At 38.8% G+C, this 21422-nt stretch overlaps 1 protein-coding gene across 2 annotated transcripts in view; it reads right to left on the bottom strand.

Annotated features, from left to right (window-relative positions):
- Wdr7 (WD repeat domain 7) overlaps positions 1-21422 on the bottom strand; it is a 277721-nt gene that overhangs the window by 106271 nt on the left and 150028 nt on the right. For both annotated transcript variants that reach the window (XM_021215119.2, XM_021215120.2), the window contains one exon: positions 13520-13741. In XM_021215119.2, the coding sequence (XP_021070778.1) occupies positions 13520-13741 (222 nt within the window). The remainder of the gene's footprint in view (positions 1-13519; positions 13742-21422) is intronic.

The following is a 21422-nucleotide window of genomic DNA, read 5'->3' as shown; positions in this document are numbered from 1 at the left end:
ATATATATATATATATATATATATATATATATATATATTACATACATACATACATACATACATACATACATATATATATGGCAGTTTCTATCCCAGGCTGGCCTTGAACTCCTTATGCAACCAAGGATGACTCTGAACTCGTGATCCTTTTTTTTTTTTCTTTCACCTCTGGAACACTTGTATCACATGCAGGCCTGTGACACATACCTAGTTTATATGGTACTGAGAATTAAACCTAAGGCTTAATGTATGATAGGCAAGCACTTGACTGACTGTGACATATCCTCAGCCAGTATGAATTTTAAAAGGAGGTATCCTTATTTTACAAATGTTTCTAGGGACAATTCTAACACCTAAAGTTTTAAAAGAATTTTATATCAGATGGTTTTATAAATACATTATACATACTGGTTACTTCATGCTTGCAGTAACTATAAGAAATAGTTTCCTAGTTAAGGAAACTAACTCAGAAAGAACTTAAAATCATACAACTACTAAGTGATTAGGTCAGGGTTCAACCAAGGCAATTCGATTTCAGAATAATTAAACTGTAATAAAAATGGCTGAATTATCTAACCAATTAGCTCATAGGGTAGTATAAGTGTCATTTATTCATCCTGATTAGTTTCCATTAACTCTTCTCTTTGAAAATTTAACAAAAATGTATAATCTGTACATTAAGATAATATAATGATCAGAAGAACTACCATAAAATACTCAATTTAAAATAACTATAAAAGATTCCATATTCTATTGAGTTTTCTACCCTACATATACATCAAAATTACCTGTGAAAAATTTTAAACTAGCAAAGACAGTCAGATGTGCAGTATCCTCCTGTAATTCCCAAACTCAGAAGTTCAACACAAGTAGACTATATATATAAAACCGAGACTGCTTGGGTTACATGATGAGAACTTGTATTAAAAACACAAAAGGGAAAGTAACAGATAGCAGCGTCTTACTCTTGACTCTGTGAACAGGAGCCCCACAGAAGGCTCCAGTGCCTCAAATACTCTTGCTGCAATGTGAGAGCAGTGCCAGGCTAGAGCGCATCTCCTACATTCAGGACATCTAATGGCAATGAGTGACATCCAAAGTAGAGATGTGAGGGAAGGAGGAGGTCACAATACAGTAACAGAAGAGAACTGGCAAGAAACATGGAATGCTTTAAGGAGAAGAAAGTACAAATTTCAGAGTGTATTAAGACCCAGAGTCAAAAGGAAAAGATAAATATGAGATCTCTATGGCCACAGCAGTAGCTCAGCATTGTAATTTAATGACTGAATAATGAAAATAGCCATTCTTTTAACACGGTCTATCCTAAGGAATGCCCATCTGTGCCGTGTGTGTGTGTGTGTGTGTGTGTGTGTGTGTGTGTGTGTGTGTGTGTGAGAGAGAGAGAGAGAGAGAGAGAGAGAGAGAGAGAGAGAGAAAGAGAGAGACTATTGCTATTTCTAATTTTTGTAACTTACAAATATCACTAGTTATTTTTCTTTTCCTTCCTTTTCTTTCTTTTCTTTTCCTTCTTTCCTTCTTTCCTTCTTTCCTTCTTTCCTTCTTTCCTTCTTTCCTTCTTTCCTTCTTTCCTTCCTTCCTTCCTTCCTTCCTTCCTTCCTTCCTTCCTTCCTTCCTTCCTTCCTTCCTTCCTTCCTTTCTCTCTTTCCTTCTGCTATTATAATTAAATGATGTTGTCCTCTCATGCTGGTAAGTATTTGAGATAGAGGCCTGCATGCAGAGCAGTGCTAGAATGCTGTGTAATCCCCAGGCCCCCGACCCCCAACCAACAAACACACACACAAGTAAGGGATTTATTTGAGATCTAGCTTAGCTTTTTTTTCTCATTTAAATATGTAATAAAATTTAGGAAAGAGATTCATTATAAAATCAATTTCAATCTATATTAATATATTCATTTAATATACTCTTCAAGATTAGAAATCACAGGAAGTACCTGGAGGATTACTTTCACAAAGGATACTATAAGCAAACATATGCAGCACCTCAGCAGTATAAAACTCTGGATGTAGACTCTAAAATTAAAACATTCTTTTGGTAGCATCTAAGTGATACTCTCATTTGGTGGTACTCTAGTTCATCAAGAAGGATATGGCTTTATCCCTTGTTGAAAAACAATGATTTTAACCTCTATACCAAAACAGTTCTTGAATATCCTTCTCCAGGGTCTAGGTAAATGAGTCTGCATGGCTTTTCCCTCTACAAACCCTCTCCTAGTCAACAGTTCAGCTCGTGGCCACACCCAGTGCTGCAGCCTACTGTGGCCATCTCTGCCTGCTTCATAAGGAATCTCTAGGCTCCCACAAGGACCACCCCTGCTTGCTCACAACTGCCTGTCTCCCCACCACATCCTACCTTTCCACCAGGCCAGATCTACCCCCATACTCTAAGCCTGAATCAGGATCACATTCTGCACACCAGCCCAAGCCCCTATGTCCGCCTCACTTCATTCTGCCTAAGTCATTCTTGGCCCACGCTCCAACATATCCTTTCTTCTGCTTCAACCTGCTTTGTTTATGTCAGACACAGAACTAACAACAACAACAACAACAAAATTAAACATGAACAACTCTTATCACAAAAATACAAACCATACGAAATATCATGCAAGTGTCTCCCCACTAGAACATACCAGCCATGTGGAAATGCCAGTCAATGAAAATTACCTCGATGAACTCCAGGACACAGGATTTAAAAGAACAATCATAAACTTCATCAAGACATTTAAAGAAAACTCAAAGGAACAGCTCATTTAAGACATTTAAGGAAAACAAACAAACAAGTGATGCCGAAGAAAACACAAACACAGAGCTGGTGAGGATGATGGATATGACCCCCAACTTGAAAACAACATTTAATACAGAGCTAGAAATACCAGAGAGCTCTCAAGATGAAATGAAGAAGGAATTACAAAGCCTAACAATTCAACTGAAAACACAAAGGAAAGCCCTACAAGGAGAATGAATGGGGCAGAAGATAAATATCAGGTCTAGAAGTTAAAGTTATGATCTAGATAAAGTAGACAAAGAATATTTAAAAAGGAAAAAATAGGAAAGTACAGAAAATGTAGGATACCATGAAGAGACAAAACCTTCCATTACATGCATAGAAGAGAGTGAAGAATCCAAGTCAATGGCATGGAGGAGACCTTCCACAAGATTATAAAAGAATGCTTCCACAACCCAAGGAAAGACACATTCAAACAACACAGCATCACACAGAACACCAAACAGACAAGGCGAGAAATGAAAATCTTCACAATGTATCACAGTTAAAACACCGAGGATGGACAACAAAAGCAGAAACCTTCAAACCACATGTTACATATATAGGGAACCCATCAGAATAACAGCTGACTTCTCTGATGAAACTTTGAAAGTCAAAGGATCCTGGAGCAACGCATTAAAATCCTAAAAGACCACGGTGGCCAACCTAGACTAATACCTACAAAACTCTCTACTACACTCCAAAGTGTTCTTCTAATCACTGTTCTATTGCTCTGAAGAGATACCATGACCAAGAAATATATATAATTTGGGGCTTGCTTATAGTTTCAGAGGTTTAGTCTACTGTCATCATGTAAAGGAGCATGGGCGCATGCAGGCTGGGGCTAAAACAGTAGCTGAGAGCTACAACCTGATCCATAAGTGGGATGTGGGGGTGGAGGAGGATTAAACCTGATATGGACTTTTGACAGACACTTCAAAGTCCATCCCCAGTGACATATTTCCTCCAACAGGCCACTGTCTTAGTGGTTTCATTGAGGACATTTAACTGGTGCTGGCTTACAGTTTCAGAGATTCAGTTCATTATCATAGCAGAGAGCATGGCAGAGTCCAGGAAAATAGGATGCTGGAGAAGGAACTGAGAGTTCTACATACTGATCTGAAGGCAGCCAGGAAGAGACAGTCTCTTCTGTACTGGGTGAAGCTTGAGTGCTAGGAGCCCTCAAATCCCACCTACACAGTGACACACTTCCTCCAACAAGGCCACACCTATTCCAGCAAGACCGTACCTTCTAATAATGCCAGTTTCCATGGGCCAAGCATATTCAAACCACCACAGTCACACTTACTCCAATAAGACAACATCTCCTAACCCTTAGAATCATCTCAAAGAGTTCTACTTCCTGACGACCACAAGCATTCAAATATTTGAGTCTATGGGGGCCATTCTTACTCAAACCACCACAAAGGACAAAGAAAGAATTTCCATGGTATAGATATAAACAGTCTGAAAAACTGTCTAGTCAACAAGCCAAAACTAAAGAAAATAGAGGGAGCAATCTTTGTGCTGAAGAGAAGAATTAGCACAGTCAAGATACTCGCAAATCAAAACAAAGCCATAAAATAACTAAACAATGAAATGCCACTGGGAACACTAACAAGACCACCAAAAATCAACAGCACAATGACCACCATTGAGACCACCACACACCAAAACTGGAGTACAGAAGCACAGAATGGAGAACAACAGGGTACAAGTGAATTGATAGAGAAAAATGGGAAAAGTAGGGAGACTTTAATTAGAAGGGGAGGCAGAGATAACATTACAGGCTACTGCTGTTTTACTTGGTTGCCCCCTAGAGGTGAAGGTAAGTTCCTGTTACTGAAGACACTGCACTTCAGACACAAGGCTCAGAGACCCCTGAGCTGAAACTGATCTTAAATCCTCCTTCTTGGGGACTAACTTTCGTCATACTGGAACCCTCTACTACAGATTCCAAAGGAGAAAAGCAACCAACGGTCCTACCCAGCTATGATATCTATGAACTACAAAAAGACTGGCATGGCTTGATAACTAATGGTGCAGTAGTGGCACAATACACTGGTGGCAACCAAGAGCTTTCTAATTGAACGTAAGACCAGTTCCACAAGAAGTAGATCATACCTGGTACTGGAAACCTAGCCAACTAACTGGGGCTAGTGAAACTGGGGATCTTGGAAAAGAACATACAACTGCCCCTTTACCAAATAAGTATAATCCCGAACTAAAGTCTAAGTATTTGTCTTTATAAACATAGATAAGCCGGGCAAACACTGAAGTGGATGCTCACAGCCAGCTATTGGATGGAACACAGGGTCCCCAATGGAGGAGCTAGAGAAAGTACCCAAAGAGCTGACGGGGGCTGCAACCCTGTAGGTGGAACAACAATATGAACTAACCAGTACCCCCAGAGCTTGTGTCTCTAGCTGCATATGTAGCAGAAGATGACCTAATCGGCCATCATTGGGAAGAGAGGCCCCTTGGTCTTGCAAACTTTATATGACCCAGCACAAGGGAAGGCCTGGGCCAAGAAGTGGGAGTGGGTGGGTAGGGGAGCAGGTTCGGAGGGGGGGTATAGGGAACTTTCGGGATAGCATTTGAAATGTAAATAAAGAAAATAATAATAAAAAAAAAGAAAGAAAAGAAGAAAAAGAACCATAGGTAAGAGCAATCGTAACCTCTCAAAAGAACAGCATTTTCTCTTTGCAACTGTCAGAGACTACCACAGAAAACGACAACCAGCCAAATTGCAGAACTGGGGAACACAGTCCCAAGGATACTTCTATAATACAACTCGGAACCTAAGACTCAGGCATCGCTGAGGAAGAGGGGACAGAAAGATTCTAAGTGCCAGAAGAATAGGAAGTTTGAGGTAAGATTGTGTCTCCAAGGAACGTCAGAAGCTACAACCATTAAGTTTTTCTAAAATGACTACCCAAACACAAGCTGAACATGGTCAAGGTCAACAGACATGGAAAAAGTCCAGGGGGTCTCAACCCTATACAGCAAACTCTAAGCAGCTAAGGAATGAAACTGAGGAATCCTGAGAGCCGGAGAAGTAGTCTTTCCCGAGGAAGAGCACACCAAGTGATTCTCCAAAACCAGACGATCAGCCCTGAAAAACATACCTACAAGTAACATTCCAGAAACCGAACAGGTGCTATTTAGGGATATATCCGTATACACATATACTTATACATGTAGCAACAATTAATGAAAAAGAAGGACATGAATTTGACAGAGAGACAGGGTGGTGATATGGTAGGGATGAAAGGAAGAAAAGGGGAGGAGGATTTATAGTATAATCTCAAATAATACAAGAACTATTTTGACAAACTTTTACACTCGTCCTTATCCATTATTCTTTTAAAGACTTTCTTTGAAAATGGGATGGAATCTAGGTGGTCTTTTTCCTAAGACAAAAGCAAAAATGCACAGCATTATGTCTTCTGCATGCACTGTCTGGAGACCATATCCACAGCCAGCTAGAGAGCGTGTCATTACAAAAATCTGTAAGGGCTGAATAAAGAAAAAGCTGCTCCCCTTAACCCAAGTGACCACACCACAGTTGGAAGCCATTTTCTGACTGCAGAGGCGTGCATAGATTATATGTGCTGTATGCGCTTTTGCATCCTTGCTCATCCCTAGGTGAGAGACTCAGGGTCTTCAGACCTTCACACTGCCTGGCACTCACTGAGCATCCTGTCTTTGCACCAGCACAGCTCCAACTTGCTTATTTATAACTGTGGGAGGTAGATATACTTTGTATTACAGTTTGAACACAGGTGTTTGTTCTAGCCCGTGTTTGGCATTTTAGAGTTAAAAGATTAACTCAGAGTTACCCTATGGCTAGGAGGAAGGAGTAATTCCTGTCTCAGATGCTATGTGCTATCAAACAAAAACTCAATGCTAGGTGTGGGTTAACCCTCATCTAGATGTTGGCCAACGTTATCCTACAACCCACCTCTAATAGGATATTGACACTTTTCTAGACTATCCTCCATAACTGATGGTATGTCTATTACTGAGCACATGTACTTGAATCACAAAATGCAGAGAAATCAAGTAGGCACTTGTGTGAAAGCTTCATTTCTACTACCTATTGTTCACAGTCCTGGAAGGTGCTAGGCATACTGCTGTGGAGGCAGAGTTAGCAGGATTACCTGGTGGTGGGCCCTACGAACTATAGCAACTGGCTAGGAACATGTGCCTACTGGTGCAGTGGTGGCAAAAAGACACAGTGGTGAGTAACTAGTTTCTGGGGGGATTTTAGGCCTACTCCACAAGACATAACCTGTTACTATCTTTCTTTGTTGTTGTTAAATGGATGTAATATGAAACTGTTCCCTAAAAGTTTGTGGTTAAGAGAACCTTCTTTTTGCAGATCATGGTCAGCTAGTAAAGAGACAGAGCTGATGGACATGCAGAGATTAAGAGACTGTGCAGTGCTTAGCACTAAGTCAGATATATCTATATATATGTGTGTATGTATATATATATATATATATATATATATATATATATATATAGGCATGGATATCTATAGATATCCATAGATAGATAGATAGATAGATAGATAGATAGATAGATAGATAGATAGATAGATAGATAGATAGATCCATATCTCACCCCTCCTTGGAAGGCTCCAGAATCAGAGGGGAAGGGTCGGAATGGTTCTGAGGAAGAAGGAGAAGAGGCCTGCTGTAAGTCAGCGTGCTCTGTACACGCCATGGCACTGCTCACATGAATTCACGGCAGCTGCACGCACAGACCTATAGAAACTCCAATCAGCCCAACCCCAGCATGGGTGGAGAGGGCCTCACAGTGCCATCCCTAGCTTAGGAGTTACTGGCAACTGATGGCAGTAGGGGAGGAAAAGTCAGGGGTTTAGGGAGGTGGCCTTGCTAGGCTGCCCTTGCTCCAGTAGCTGGCCCATAGCCATGCACTATAACAGACTACACTAGCACATTTGCGGTGTGGAACGTGACACCTGGCAAAGAGAAAATATTCACTCATAACCTATCAGAAGTGTGCTTCGTGCTATGTCAGGTAAGGAAAATTATTTACCTTTAAGTGTAATAAGAAATCTGGATAGATTGGAATGAAAAGATCCCTTCCTCTAATCACGTCTGGACTGACAAGGAGGGAAACAGGAGCACACACAAGGCCATCCAGCATGTACCGCGGTGGTCAGGGAACGCCGTCTGTCCTGACTCCTCACACTGAGGACTGACTCCCACAGAAAGCTGGGGGTGTTAGCAGGTCACATGTCTTAGTTGAGTCCCTCTGCAGGTTCCGCTCTAAGATGAGGAAAGAAGCATCCTAGGCCACAGCATCTTCTCAGGGCACCTCCAACTCAATGGCTCAGTGGTGAAAGGTACGGAGGCTGTGACCTGCGCCAGTAGAGGAAAGTCTAAGGGGTCAATCAGTCCCAGGGTTCCCTAGGAGCAGCAAAGGCTTGCTTTGCAATGGAAACTCAGCTCAATATCTCCCCCGGCCAATTCTCCTTCTTTCCTTCCCTTGAAGCTATTGATCCCAAGAGCAGTCCTAGACACAAATCAGCTTTTGAGTCTGCCGCCTAGAGAAATGACTTATAACACCTGCCTGAAGAATCCAATGAGAGATCAAAGCAGATTTACTACAGATGTGCCAGCATAATTCTATAATTACAAAATGAACAGAAAAGACCAAAAAACAAATGGAGCAAAAGATTCACAAGATGATACCATAAATAATATTCTAAAACAGTATGAGGCCTCATTTGTGTATTAGAAAAGAAGAAGAGGAGGAGGAAGAATGATCATCATCACCATCATCATCATCATCATCATCATCATCATCATCATCTCCTCTTAATATAAAACAGAGGGAATCCACCCTCACAGAGAGGAGAGTAGGAGGCGGGGGTGAACCTTCTGGGATGCTTTGTGTCTGAAAGCAGACTCATTGGACCAAAGGGGGCATTCAAGTAAAAATAGGTCCACTCACTTATTCATAGAGCATACTGCAACCCAGAAGGAACTAAATAACTCAAGAACACATTGAAACAGTGTAAGCTGATCTAGGCTTCTCATTAATTTCAGAGTTTTTACAGCTTTTCTTCCATATTATTTCAATAAATACATCAGGTGTGTACATTCAAGATGGGAGTTTTCACTTCTGGTTCCTGCCACCATGCTGTCCCTGCCTCTGGAAAGCTAAGCCAAAATAAAATGAGTTGCATTGGTCATGGTGTTTTATTACAGCAACGGAAAAGTAATTAATATAATTAGCAATTAAAGTTGATCAAATATTGCATGTTAATGGCCTTATCTCAAAATAATAATTATTACCCATTCAATAAGAGACCAAATAGAATAAATATTTAATGGTAATAATACATTCTAACTGCCATAGAACAAAACAGCAACAGATCTAAGAGCAAGACGGCATCAAGGTCGATTAATATTATATATGACTGACGGAAAGGAGCTAAGCAAGATACCAGGCAGTTAGACACCTATTTCCAAACAGCGGAGCAAGACTCAAATTTAATCAAGATATTCCTATTTGAAAAATGAAGGTCTCAAAAAAAAATCACTTGTTATTATAGGCAAGTCCATCACCAGTGAATATGAGACCTTTCAATAAAATACTGGGTTATGCTATGGAAGTCAAGAGCAAATCTACAATTACATTGAAAATATTTTATATCTGGGTTGGGAAGATATGGGCTGGGAAGATATCTCAGTTTGTGAAGTCCCTGCTTTGCTTTGCCAGCCTAAGGGCCTGGTCAGATCCCCAGAATCTGCATTTTAACAAGCCAGACAGAGACATGTGCTCATAAGCCCAGTTCTGAGGAGGTACAGATGAGCAGCTATCTGGGGGGCACTGGCACCAGCTCAGACTACCTGTTGAGTTTCAGTGTTCCAGTCAGATGGACCCTGAGAAATGACACCCAACAACATCCTCTGCTTTCATATGTATGCGCTCACACATGTGCGGGATCCACATACATGTGTACTCATGTAAAAATAAGTGCATGCACATGCACAAATATTTCATGACTATTAAAATAATGTAAAGTAAATCTAATTTTAAAAAATAGGAAAAGCATTTTAGAACTAAGTCTAGGCAGTACTGCATCATATAATATGACACAGAACTTCTTTTTAGAAATCTCTGAAAATCAATCATTTTCTAACAATTAAATCATCATAATTATAATTCGCTAAAGAAACATAATCTTCATCTCTTTCCATATTCAGTCCAATATCCAAAGTTCTCAAGGAGTATACCAGATTCTACAACCCTTGGATTGCTAAAATGTCTGGTGCCTTTCATGTGCCATCCGTGGGATGGTGAAGGATGGATAAAACCCCTGACCCAGCAGAACCACAGCAGTCTGTGGTTCCCCTCAGACCAGAAACACACACCGAGAGCATTTCACTTGTAGGCCCCTCCCTGCTTTTCAGCAAAATAAGATTTCAGTACTAACACTGTGGTGGCTAATCTTGACTGTCAACTTGACTACATTTAGAATCAACTAAAACTGGAGTAGTTGGGTACACCTATAAGGGATTTGGGGGGGGGGGGAGGTACTCATTTGAGGTTAGAAAACCTACCCTAGATTTGGATCATTTGAGGTGAGGTCAGGGTCACACCTTTTGGTGGGAGCCCACATAAAAGGGCATAGAAGAAGGAGGGAGCTTTGGCTCTTTGCTGACTTGCCCTCACTCTCACCAGCAAATCTGTCTATCCTGCTGCTTAGGCATTGTTAGACCAGTATTAGTATACTAACTTCTTCAGAATTGGAACCAAGAATGAAGATCTACTGAGACACCCAGCCTCATAAACAAATAATGGATTCTTGGCCTTTCCACTGGAGACAGCCATTGTTCAGCTAGCAAGACCATAGCCTATAAACCACTCTAATAAATTCCATAGGATGTGTGTGTGTGTGTGTGTGTGTGTGTGTGTGTGTGTATTATATGTTCATTCTGTCACTTCTATTCTTCTAGGTAAGTGGTTCTCAGCCCTCCTAATGCTGCAATCCTTTAATGCAGTTCCTCATGTTGTGGTGAGCCCTCAACTATTAAATTATTTTGTTCTACTTCATAACTGTAATTTTGCTACTGTTATGAACCTTAACGTAAATATCTGATATGCAGGACATCTGATATATGACCCCCCAAAAGGTCATGACCCACAGGTTGAGAACCATTGCTCTACAGAAGCCTGACTAATACAGCTGGAAGTACTAAAGAGACAGAAATATAAAGATGAATTTTTTTAAAGTATCTGGAACAGACTTTCCACTTTGTTGATATATCCAGTTACTGAAGGCTCGCCTAAATTCATGTTGAGCATTAAAAATTCATGGTGTGAACTATTTAAATAACTTATCTATTAAAAGAACTTATCAAGATAAATGTATTTGATTATCCTTATGTACTTATTATGAAGAGCAAGGAATTCAGTGATTCTATAAATAAAACTTTTGACAAATTGTGGGAAATTACGTAAAATAGTGATGCTAGCTGGTTGAGTTTAGCATCACTATAAAGAATGAGCTCCACAAACAAAACAAAACAAACAAACAAACAACAACAAAAAAGCCATCTAACATCACAGGATACAGTAACAAAGGAAAAGAATGAAGTTGGTGATACACATGAACAGCTCCAGACAAGCCGTCCAAAGGTTTCTAAGTATGCCCTGGAAGAGATTTCTCTCCAGCATCCACAGAGCTCAGCTGATGAGAAGACTAGAGCCTGGTTTACAGGTGTGAGTGGAAACTGCAGCCCTGCAGCCCTCTGAGCAGCCTTAAAAGGCACCAGTGGAAGAAAGGTCAGTGCTGGACTAGCAGGACCACAGCCAAAAGCCATGCTAATACATGTCTCTTTAAGATAAATTTTAACGTATATTATATATCCTTCCTTCCTTTCTCTTTCTCTTTCTCTTTCTTTCTCTTTCTCTTTCTCTCTCTTTCTTTCTTTGATTTTCCTCTAAAGAACCCTAATGTAAACATCCTTTAAAATTCTTTATTAAAGAAAAATTCTTTATTCTTTCTTTGATTTTCCTCTAAAGAACCCTAATGTAAAAATCCTTTAAAATGCTTTATTAAATCCCCAAACTTCTTTGGAAAAAGAAATCTCCACTTTTATTCTGCCACAACTTTTCCTTTTCCTTAATTAACCTTTTGCTCTTTTTCTAGTTATAGTTTTCTAGTTTGCAAATCAATTCATTACCTAAGATAAGACCTATGGAAATATATTCATGAATCCAAGACTTTTGTATAGACAAACCATGGGTAAAAAAATATCAGAAACACTCTACAAATCCTAAATAACGAGATATAAATTAATCCATATAAAAACTAACCCTACCCAGGACACATACACATAATTTAAATTAAAAAAATGACATTTAAAAAAATAAATCTTTTTAAAGAAGAACATCTCCTGATATCAGCAGGATTGTACCTTGCCTTTAATGATGTCACAGTTTAGCTAGGGCTGTAGATGAACACTTTTTGTGCCAGCACTCCAAAGGAGGAAGCAGGCAGATCTTTGTGAGGTCCAGGCCAGCCAGGGTTAGGTTAGTAAGACCATGTTTCAAAAAATAAAATGAATAAAAAGATGTCCCAACTCATTAGACATGCTTCTGTGACATGGTGAGAAAACTCTGGCCTTACCTGGACACCTACAGGCCTCCTTACAAAACACCTTCCCCTCCCACTGTTCCCATGCGGAGCACTCACGGAGCACTCACAGAACTGCAAGACCCATCAGAGTAATTGCAATAGCTCTATCACTTTAAAATTGTTATTGGGATTTTTTTTTTTTTTTTTAATTTCAGAACCCATTCACGCTAGTTATATGTTCTATGTTCCATCACTGGTCCAACTTTGCAAATCCTATCCAATGCCAGTGACACGGTTTTCCAGAAATCATTTTACAAGTATTTAAGTGCAACTTTGTGAGTGAGGGTGCCTGGCAAAGCCGCTGTGTCTGAACGCTGACTATTGGCTGATTCACTGCACCGGCATCTAGAGGTGAGGATGCTGCAGAGGCTTAATCATCTTATTCTGGGTGAGCTTTAGCTCTCTAGACAGCCGTTCCTTGCCCACCTTGATGTCAGAACTAACACCTGCCAAGAAGAGGTTAAAAACCTTTGGAGTCTATTAAGTTAGCAGGCTGCTAGCTCCCATCAACTCAAAGGCTAAGAACATCATCAGACAGCGTCTGAGACTAACTGCATTACTAATGTGGCTACCAATGTATTTTTAAATTACTTTATGACTTTCTTCTTTCTGTTACTATAAAACTTCATGAAACGACTTGCACAGGAGAACATGGGACCAGGGGTAACCTAGCTCTGTGTTCTCTGGGCCATGGTCACTCAAATCTGGCTACAAAAAAAAAAATCTCTATCTTAACTACTCCTTTTGAAGTGAGTGCTGCAGAGTGTGTGTGTGTGTACACTTTCAAACATTTTGGAGAAGAATCTTGATCAAAAATTCAAGAACACAAATTTGAGGGATGTGTTCTTTAGAGAAGAACTGAAAACACAAAATGAAACTCGGGCAATTATAACTAAAGAGCGATGGACCCAGAGTGGTCCTGTCTCCTAACTTCACTCACCATTACAGATATGCTAAAGTCTCAGGATACAGTCACTACTCTGATATTCTGTAGACAAAGAAGACGTCTTAAACATCAAGGTGCTCAGCATCAGAACCCTGAGGACTTACACGTGTGCCTGGCCAGTGAATAGTTGGAGCCTCCGCTTGTCAAGCCAAAGCCTTCAGGAATTTGACTGGAGCTTCGAGGTCTGGTCAGCAGCTTCGGTGGTTCAATTTCAGCTCCAAACTCTGCCCCTATCACTCCCAGGAGAACAATAGCCGTGGCCTGCTTCCTTCTTTCTTCGTAAGATGTGGAAATTTTTTTCATCTGTGGGACACTTGACAAGCAACCTAAAAATCAAAATGTAGGAATTCAAGTTGAGAAAATGCCATTATAAAAAGTATATGTGTTTAGAAGAACATTCTAGATTATGCACTTTAGAACGAATAGTTATTTTCAGAAAATGGCACTGGGACACCAGGGTGGGACAAGAATAGGTCACTGATTCACACAGATGGAAGCACCTTGTTAATAGCTCTCAAGTCAAGTACAGAAAGCTCCAAGTCTTTATAGGTTTATTCTTTATACTAACTCCCTATAAATTTTAGTTTTTTCCCCTTTTAATACCATGCACAATCTTACGTGTTCATTTCAGATCACGTGTCGGCTCTTTTGATTATGAAGCCCCTCTGGTGTTACAAAAGGACTTTGTAACTTCTAAGGCCATGAAGAAAAAAAAAATCACATCTCATTTCTTACATCTCCTATAAAACTGTAGTCCTAGATGTTTAAAAATATTTTATACTAAGAAAATTTGTCAATCATTATTATAACATTACATATTCCCACTTCACAGAAATTTTGTTTGCAAAGACAAAAGAAATATTTATTAAAAATATTAACAAGTATTAAAGTAGGAGGAAAGAATGCAAGAGCTTCAGGACACTAGAGAAGAAACATCAGTAGTCACTTGCTCTGTTTAAAAGGACCTTAATTCTAGACAAAGTCATATTTAACAGTGCGATAACCTCGTTCTCTGTGCATTCACTGAAACCCAACCTTATTTACGTACTCGGCAGACACAGAGAGTTAGAGCACACAGCAACTGCCACTAGAGTCATCTTGGGGGGCACTGTAGGCTTTACTCTTTACACAGTGTTCTGGAAAAAGAGGAAGCAACCCGCTCCCCTCCCCCACGCCTCAGCAGGAGCGTGCTCCACAACAATAGTTCAAAGGAAAGCTCTATTCTGCAGTCGCACTGATTGTTCTGTCAGCTGACCTCTGCAGAAGGGAATTGCTAACTGCTGCCTTGCTCCTTAGCTGACAAATGAATGATCGCAGCTCCATCTATTTTCACTATGGCTGCCTCTAGCCCAGGTGCTCAGACAGAGAGCCCGGTGTGACATCTTAGATCAAGATGAATTGGCACAAACTCCTGATCCAAGATTGTTTTATACCATTTAATTTAGTTTCTTCCCCTGCTTGGATGAGCACAGCGCTGGTTATGGATTTCTATTCTAATGTACTGAAGCAGGCCCTGAAAGGAGCCGATGAAGCAGCTGCTAGAGCAAGGGACTGCAGGGATACTGATCAATAGGCAAGGCATTGACCCCAGCCGCTCAGCCTCGGCAACGCCAGGCTGCAGGGGGAGGGGCACAGCAGTACACATGGTCAGCTTCCAGGAGGAAATTAAACAGGGGCCATTTGGAGAGTTCCACTCTCGCCCTGGCCCCCACCTTCTCCATGTTCCTTCTGTTTAATTACCTCAATCTTGTCTTAACGCCCACTCCTGAGGAAAGAATGAAGACTTTACACTAGTTTAATTTGGTACTTTCTGTCAGCCATTTATACATTTTATCCCTAAACTAATAGTAAGGATTGTAACAGGTGCCCCCTCTGCTAAGTGGCAAGATATGAAATCCTAATTACATCACTTGCTGTAATTTAAGGTTCGGCGTGTGATTGGGCTCATAATAGCACTGTCGAAACAGTTATTAACTCTGGTGGTGCTACCACTCAGCTTTTAATTTTTATAATCACTCAAATGTAAAAAGATAGCTCTTTGTGAATACAGAAATAGAAAGAGAAGACCCACTGAGAGAGACACCAAGTGCTGAGTGCGTGAGTAAAGCGGCCAGATGCATCCCTGGTGCTGTGCCAAAAATAACGGCAAACCTGCCCTTGGTTTCCCAGATTTGGAAATGTCTTTCCTTTATTGGCCTGGCCTACAGTTTCTCTTAAAAAGAAACAATGTGTTAATTAGCTGCATTGTTTTCCTATAAATGAAACTGCTGATCAAAAGGGAGATCTGGAGATATTAAAAATAAAATAATTCTTTAAATGTGAGTCTTCCCACAGTTTCATGAAAATCTGTTTTGTTTTTTTGTTTTTCACAGAGACATGGCTCCATTTAATCATGCTAAAGGGTGACATAGAGATCCATTTTCTTGACAGGACGGTTGATCACCCTATCACAGTAAGAAAATTAATACCTTCAACTAGCCTGTGCAGAAAATAGAAGGAAGCGGATGGTGAGGGACATAAATGTCTTCTGTTGAAGTTGCAAACAGAAAATTCACTCTGTGTGAGCATGGTGCTTCCCGATGACTGGGGGAACTCTCAACAAAACACGGGGGTGTCATTTCATTAAAACAACCATTTAATTCACACGATTTCTCAAAAGGATACAACTGTCTTTGGATTTAGCATAACTGACTCCAGACTTACAGGAACAAGAATAAACACTGTGCTTACAGCTTAACTGGAGCACAGGTAAAATATTTGAGAAGTTTAAGCTATTAAAGGGGCTGTGAGATATTGATTACCTCATTTAAAAAGCAGTCGGAGGGTGCAACTGAGAGGTCAAGATAAATGTAACAATTTGAAGCACTTTACTAAATAACTCTAAAGATCATGTTAATTGGCTTTGTGCAGTTCTGGGGTAAAATTAATTTTATCCTAGCTTACAATAAAAGGATTAAAAGACATATTAAGTTCTTCAGCTTTAACTGGAATCGGAATCAATGGACTTGACTTAAAGCTAAAGGTGGTTTTATGAGAGATGAACTACCAGTGGATACTTTATATCTGCAATTAGCCATATATTGATAGAAGGTTGTTATTGTATTAGGGTATTAAAACCGTAGATAAGGAGATACCACCAATTTACTGCTCTGATAAAATACTTTAGGAATTCTGTGGTTTGATATAGGAAAACTGTTTTTTAAAAAATCAATTCTTTGTTTAGGTCTGAATATCATAATGCTTTCTTAGTTGACTTTTATCTTAGGATATTCTAGTTAGAATTAATGAGCAATGTGGTTGAATTCAACTGAACTTCCCTTCACATTGTAACAATACGTAAAACATGTCAGACATTACAAACATACCACTAGAATTTTTAAAGCTGGCACACTATTTTAACATTGGTCACACAACAGTAATTTTTGTCAGAAATTTGTGGTATGCAATAGAGTCCAAGTGATACTCATAATAATATGAACATTTTATAAATCTGATATGAATTAAAATGTACTAAAAATTCATTTGGGAAATTCAGAAGTATCTGGTTTTGGTAGATAGAAATAGTAGAAATAGATATTAAATGTTTTTCTTTAGTTTAAAAATGTCTTAGAAACACATGTATAGAATAAGATGTGATGCTTAACAAAGGGAAACTAACTTGCACTTAACAAGATATATCATTATATAGTTTATCAAGACAAAAGATGCTTTTATAAATGGAAAAAATTAGTTACAGATATATCCATGCCAGCTGATGAAATTATTTTAAGTAATTCAGATTAAGCTAGGAAATATTTTAGATTCTAGTTTCTATAGGCTGTTTTTTTAAATAACTTTCTTTTCTTCTTTTTTTTGTTGTTGTCGTTGCCAATAATAGGCTTTAACAGTTAAAGAAAACTCATTTTTTTTTTACATTGTCTGTGTGGCATTAAAACAGCCTGCCTTGACACACTATTCAAGACTCTATGACTATGAATTCCCAGAGCTGCAACAGATTTCTTGACTAGAAAAATATTCTTCTAAAATTTTCAATTTATCTATTTCTAGCTTCTAAAGCCTGAAGACATTTAAGATGTCATGTGACAATATTAGCAACTATTGACCATAAAAAGGATATAAAACGGTATGCCAGGTGAAGTTGAACTGGAAATGATATATAGCAGTGAAATCTGCTATCAAGAAGCTTTCAAATCAGATTTCAAAGACTTGGTTCAAATGGTGTCTGAGATACACAATAATCAAAATCACCTTCCTTTTGACTGACTCCTGTTTTAACTGATGGACCAGTGCCTAATGGAATATTAACAATTCATTGTTAAGATATGCCGTTTTCTCATCAGTATATGCTGCTAATTAACTCTGTATATGTAGGCACTCAATATATGTGATTATGGCCCCACATATAAGTGTATCATATTCTTAGTGAGGCTTTCAAGACATGATACCCGAGTGAGGTACATATATACTACTGAGATTTTTAAAGTGTGTTGACCACATCTTAGAATTACATTTCAAAACCTAAAACTGAGGAGTTCTCACCATCTAAATGTTTCTATCTAAAATTAACTAAATATTTTTGTATGTATTTGTTATTCTTAGGATTCTATAAGACAGTCAAAGTACAATGTCATAAAAAAAAATGTCAAACTTCACCAGATATGAAATAGAAATCTTCCAAATAGGCCTTAAAAGAGCTTTCTAAAATCAGATTTTAAAATACTTAAAAGAAGCAAGTCTTTTAATACTAACTCTTTTTTTTAAAATCTAGTGTTAAAGGAATGAATAGTCATATTCTGCTGATTAAATTTCAGCTACCTAGTTTAGCAATTTCTTCTTGAATATTTCAAAATTGAAGATATTAAATGGAGAATGAATGAATTAAATGTTAGATCTGTGACAGTCCAGGATGAGAAAGGACTTGGACTGCATGTTCCTAGTGCTGACTCTGTCCTCATAGGCCCTTGGAGGGGATCTGAGGAACCTTGCCTTACTGCCGGGCTTCAGTTCCTTGTCTGAACTGTGAGTCAGTAAGAGGGATCATTACATGGTATTTTCATTTGCTAGTATAACTTAGAATGACTCAGTTTATACATTGTAGCACGACATCTAAGTACTCTAGACATGTTCTACATCTTCCCTTAAGAAAAAAAGAAAGAGCAACTAATTTAAATGACTCTATTTCCAAACTTCCACAGTGTTTTAAAGTAGGTGTGTGTAGTGTGAGCAGTCTAGCAGCTCTTCTCATTGTGTTAAAAACCAAGTATAGCTGCTGCTTTGTTCTGGTGCTTTTCTACCAGCACAAGGGTGGGGTGGGGGGACTGCCCCACACCGAATGTGCCTTCTGCTTTTATTGCAGGTGGTGCACCTCTCCCTACTCCAAACACCAGAGTAAACAACAGTGTTATTAATTTGTATGCATGCACGATGGCCCCCTGCTGGAATACACTGGGTCCTGCAATGCCTGTGTCTCAGGCCACTCATTAAGCTATTTTGAAGTTATGTCTCTGCAAAAATGTGTATTATATGTGTACATTTTAAACTGCATGAAGGCATTTCCTGTCAAATCAGATCAACGCAAAGTCCCTGACCACATTAAAATTACTTTGTAAAACAATTAGTGCTATGGGCATCCCGTGCTAATTATTTTGATAATTAAAGTCTTAAACCCTTGCAGCTTGCTAAGGTGGTGCATGCCAGCAGGCTATGCCAAAGAAAGCTTAACCACCGACAGGAGCGTGCAGCTTTACAGTAATCGTGTAAACAGTCCTTTTTCTCCACACAGTGCTATTATATGACTCTCCGTGATCTGCATTACTCTACTTTCCCTTTTTTCAGAAAACGTTAAAAAGTAAATTACTTTTCTTGTCTTTACCTTTACTGCACTCTATGTTTGAAGGAGAAGAAGAAGAAGAAGAAGAAGAAGAAGAAGAAGAAGAAGGAGGAGGAGGAGGAGGAGGAGGAGGAGGAGGAGAAGGAGAAAAAGAAAAAAAAACGAAAAGCAGTAAGCCACAGGAATTTAAAAACATCTTAACTATAGCTATACAAATAGTAACATTTTTTTTCTTGAAAAAAACATTCAGAGAGATGCTCATATGAACTATGCATATCTGAAAACAGCAAATCATTTGTATAATCTCTTCACCTACTTGTTTGCTGCTCTAAAAACCCCATCTCCTAGGTTGAGACTTACATAGAAAGCTGTAACTGAAGACATTTTAAAACATAAATTTCCTGGACAGTCATCTACAGAGATGTTTATACCTGCTAATTACAACTCAGTAAAAGAAACTGTTACACCTGGAACATTTCTATGCAAAAAATGACAAAGCACTTATCGGATTCACATTAAAATTACATCAGTAGTATAAAACTTAGACCAAAAGGGAGGACTGCTTTAACCCACATGAGGTGTTAACAGGGACATCTGTTTATATACGGAGGGACACTTGCAGCACTGTCTCGTTTTAATTACTGGACTTTCAATCCTGATAATGAAACAATGATACTCGACTGAAAGTCTCTATTGTAAAAGGCTTTTGTGGAGAGAACTGGAGTTGCTAGGGTTTCTTGCTGCCTCTGCTTTTGAACACTCATCACAGGCTGCAGTTTCCCTTCTGCTGCCTCCTGCTAAGAAGGAGGGAAGGAAACAGAAATTAGGAGAACACAATACCTTGGTTAATGACCACAGATCTGGGTCAACGTGTGAGGGCTCAGCCCAGGGCCAACTTTTCTAGTGAAGAGTCTGCCCAGTGCACAAACAGCAGAGACAGAGACAGAGACAGAGAAGAACTCAGCATCCAGGAAGTTATTAAAATGTGATAAACTTTAACATACATAGTCCCTGAGAACTGAAAAAGAAATGTAAAAAGTAAAAAATAAAAAAATAAACTTAGGCGAGGTTAAATATAGAAAAAAGAACTGTTAATAATTGGAACTGTCATAGGCAACTTGGTAATCTTTAAAAGAGCCATGTTAATAAATAAGCAGGAATATAAACACTTGAGTTTACAGAAAAAGGCAAACCTAAGGGACCATGCTCAAAGTATAAAGAGCCACTGACTACTTACTGACTGCTCCTCCAACCAAGTCTTCCAACCAAGCCAAAGGGAAGCTGCTAAGAGGCCAACTCTCATTTTACCACAAATTTCTAAGACCCTTCAGGAAGTATGAACAACTGGAAAGTTTGAATCTAATAGACAGTTACACAAATTTTTCATTTCTAATCTTTTCATATGTGTGGGATTTCTGTTGTTTTTAACTGCATGTAGGAGGAGAATTATGTACTTATAAGATTATTACATATGGCTTTAATTTAACTTATTAAATTGTTTTGCACATCCTCATTTTAACACATTGCTAATTAGACTATCAAACTAATTTCAGTTGTTATTTGGCACTTTTTCTTCACAGACTTTCTGTCCACAAATATTTCCTTTATTAAAAAGCTATACTATTAACTGGAAGCATGACAGATTAAAAAAAAAAAACTGATTCTCTTCCATTCAGCAGTTGTACATGATTTCTCCATTAACTCTATTTCTCTACTGTTAACTCATTTAAAATGTGCATATTAGTTACCAATCTTAAAACTTTTCCCACACGATCTGAGTTCATCTTAACATAGCACCAAGAGACAGAGGAACAGCTTATTCCTTGAAATATTATGACGATAGATTGGGAATTCTGTCATTTCTAAAATGAACACTAACAGAAAAGTTTACTGTCTCAGCCTACATATGTATATAGTGAAATACTCAGGTTGTTAGATTAATAGCAATCTATTTCTGTTATAGGCTAAAACAATGATTTATTCAAAATTCTTCTTGATTAGTACAAGTCATTAGGCTACTGAGGAGTTAAAAAAAAGGCTCCCTGATAGACTCTTGTCTTAATTCTTTGTAAGACATATTGCCATATGTAAAAGAGTCATAAAATACGTATATATTAATGTTGGTAAACACACATACCAAAGATGTCTGACTATCATTTCATTGAACTACGAAACTG

This window comes from Mus pahari, chromosome 15 (assembly GCF_900095145.1).
Source record: "Mus pahari chromosome 15, PAHARI_EIJ_v1.1, whole genome shotgun sequence".
In the NCBI taxonomy this organism is placed as follows: Eukaryota; Metazoa; Chordata; class Mammalia; order Rodentia; family Muridae; genus Mus; species Mus pahari.
Note: the sequence above shows the minus strand (reverse complement) of the source record. Positions and strands in the feature narration are given on the sequence as shown.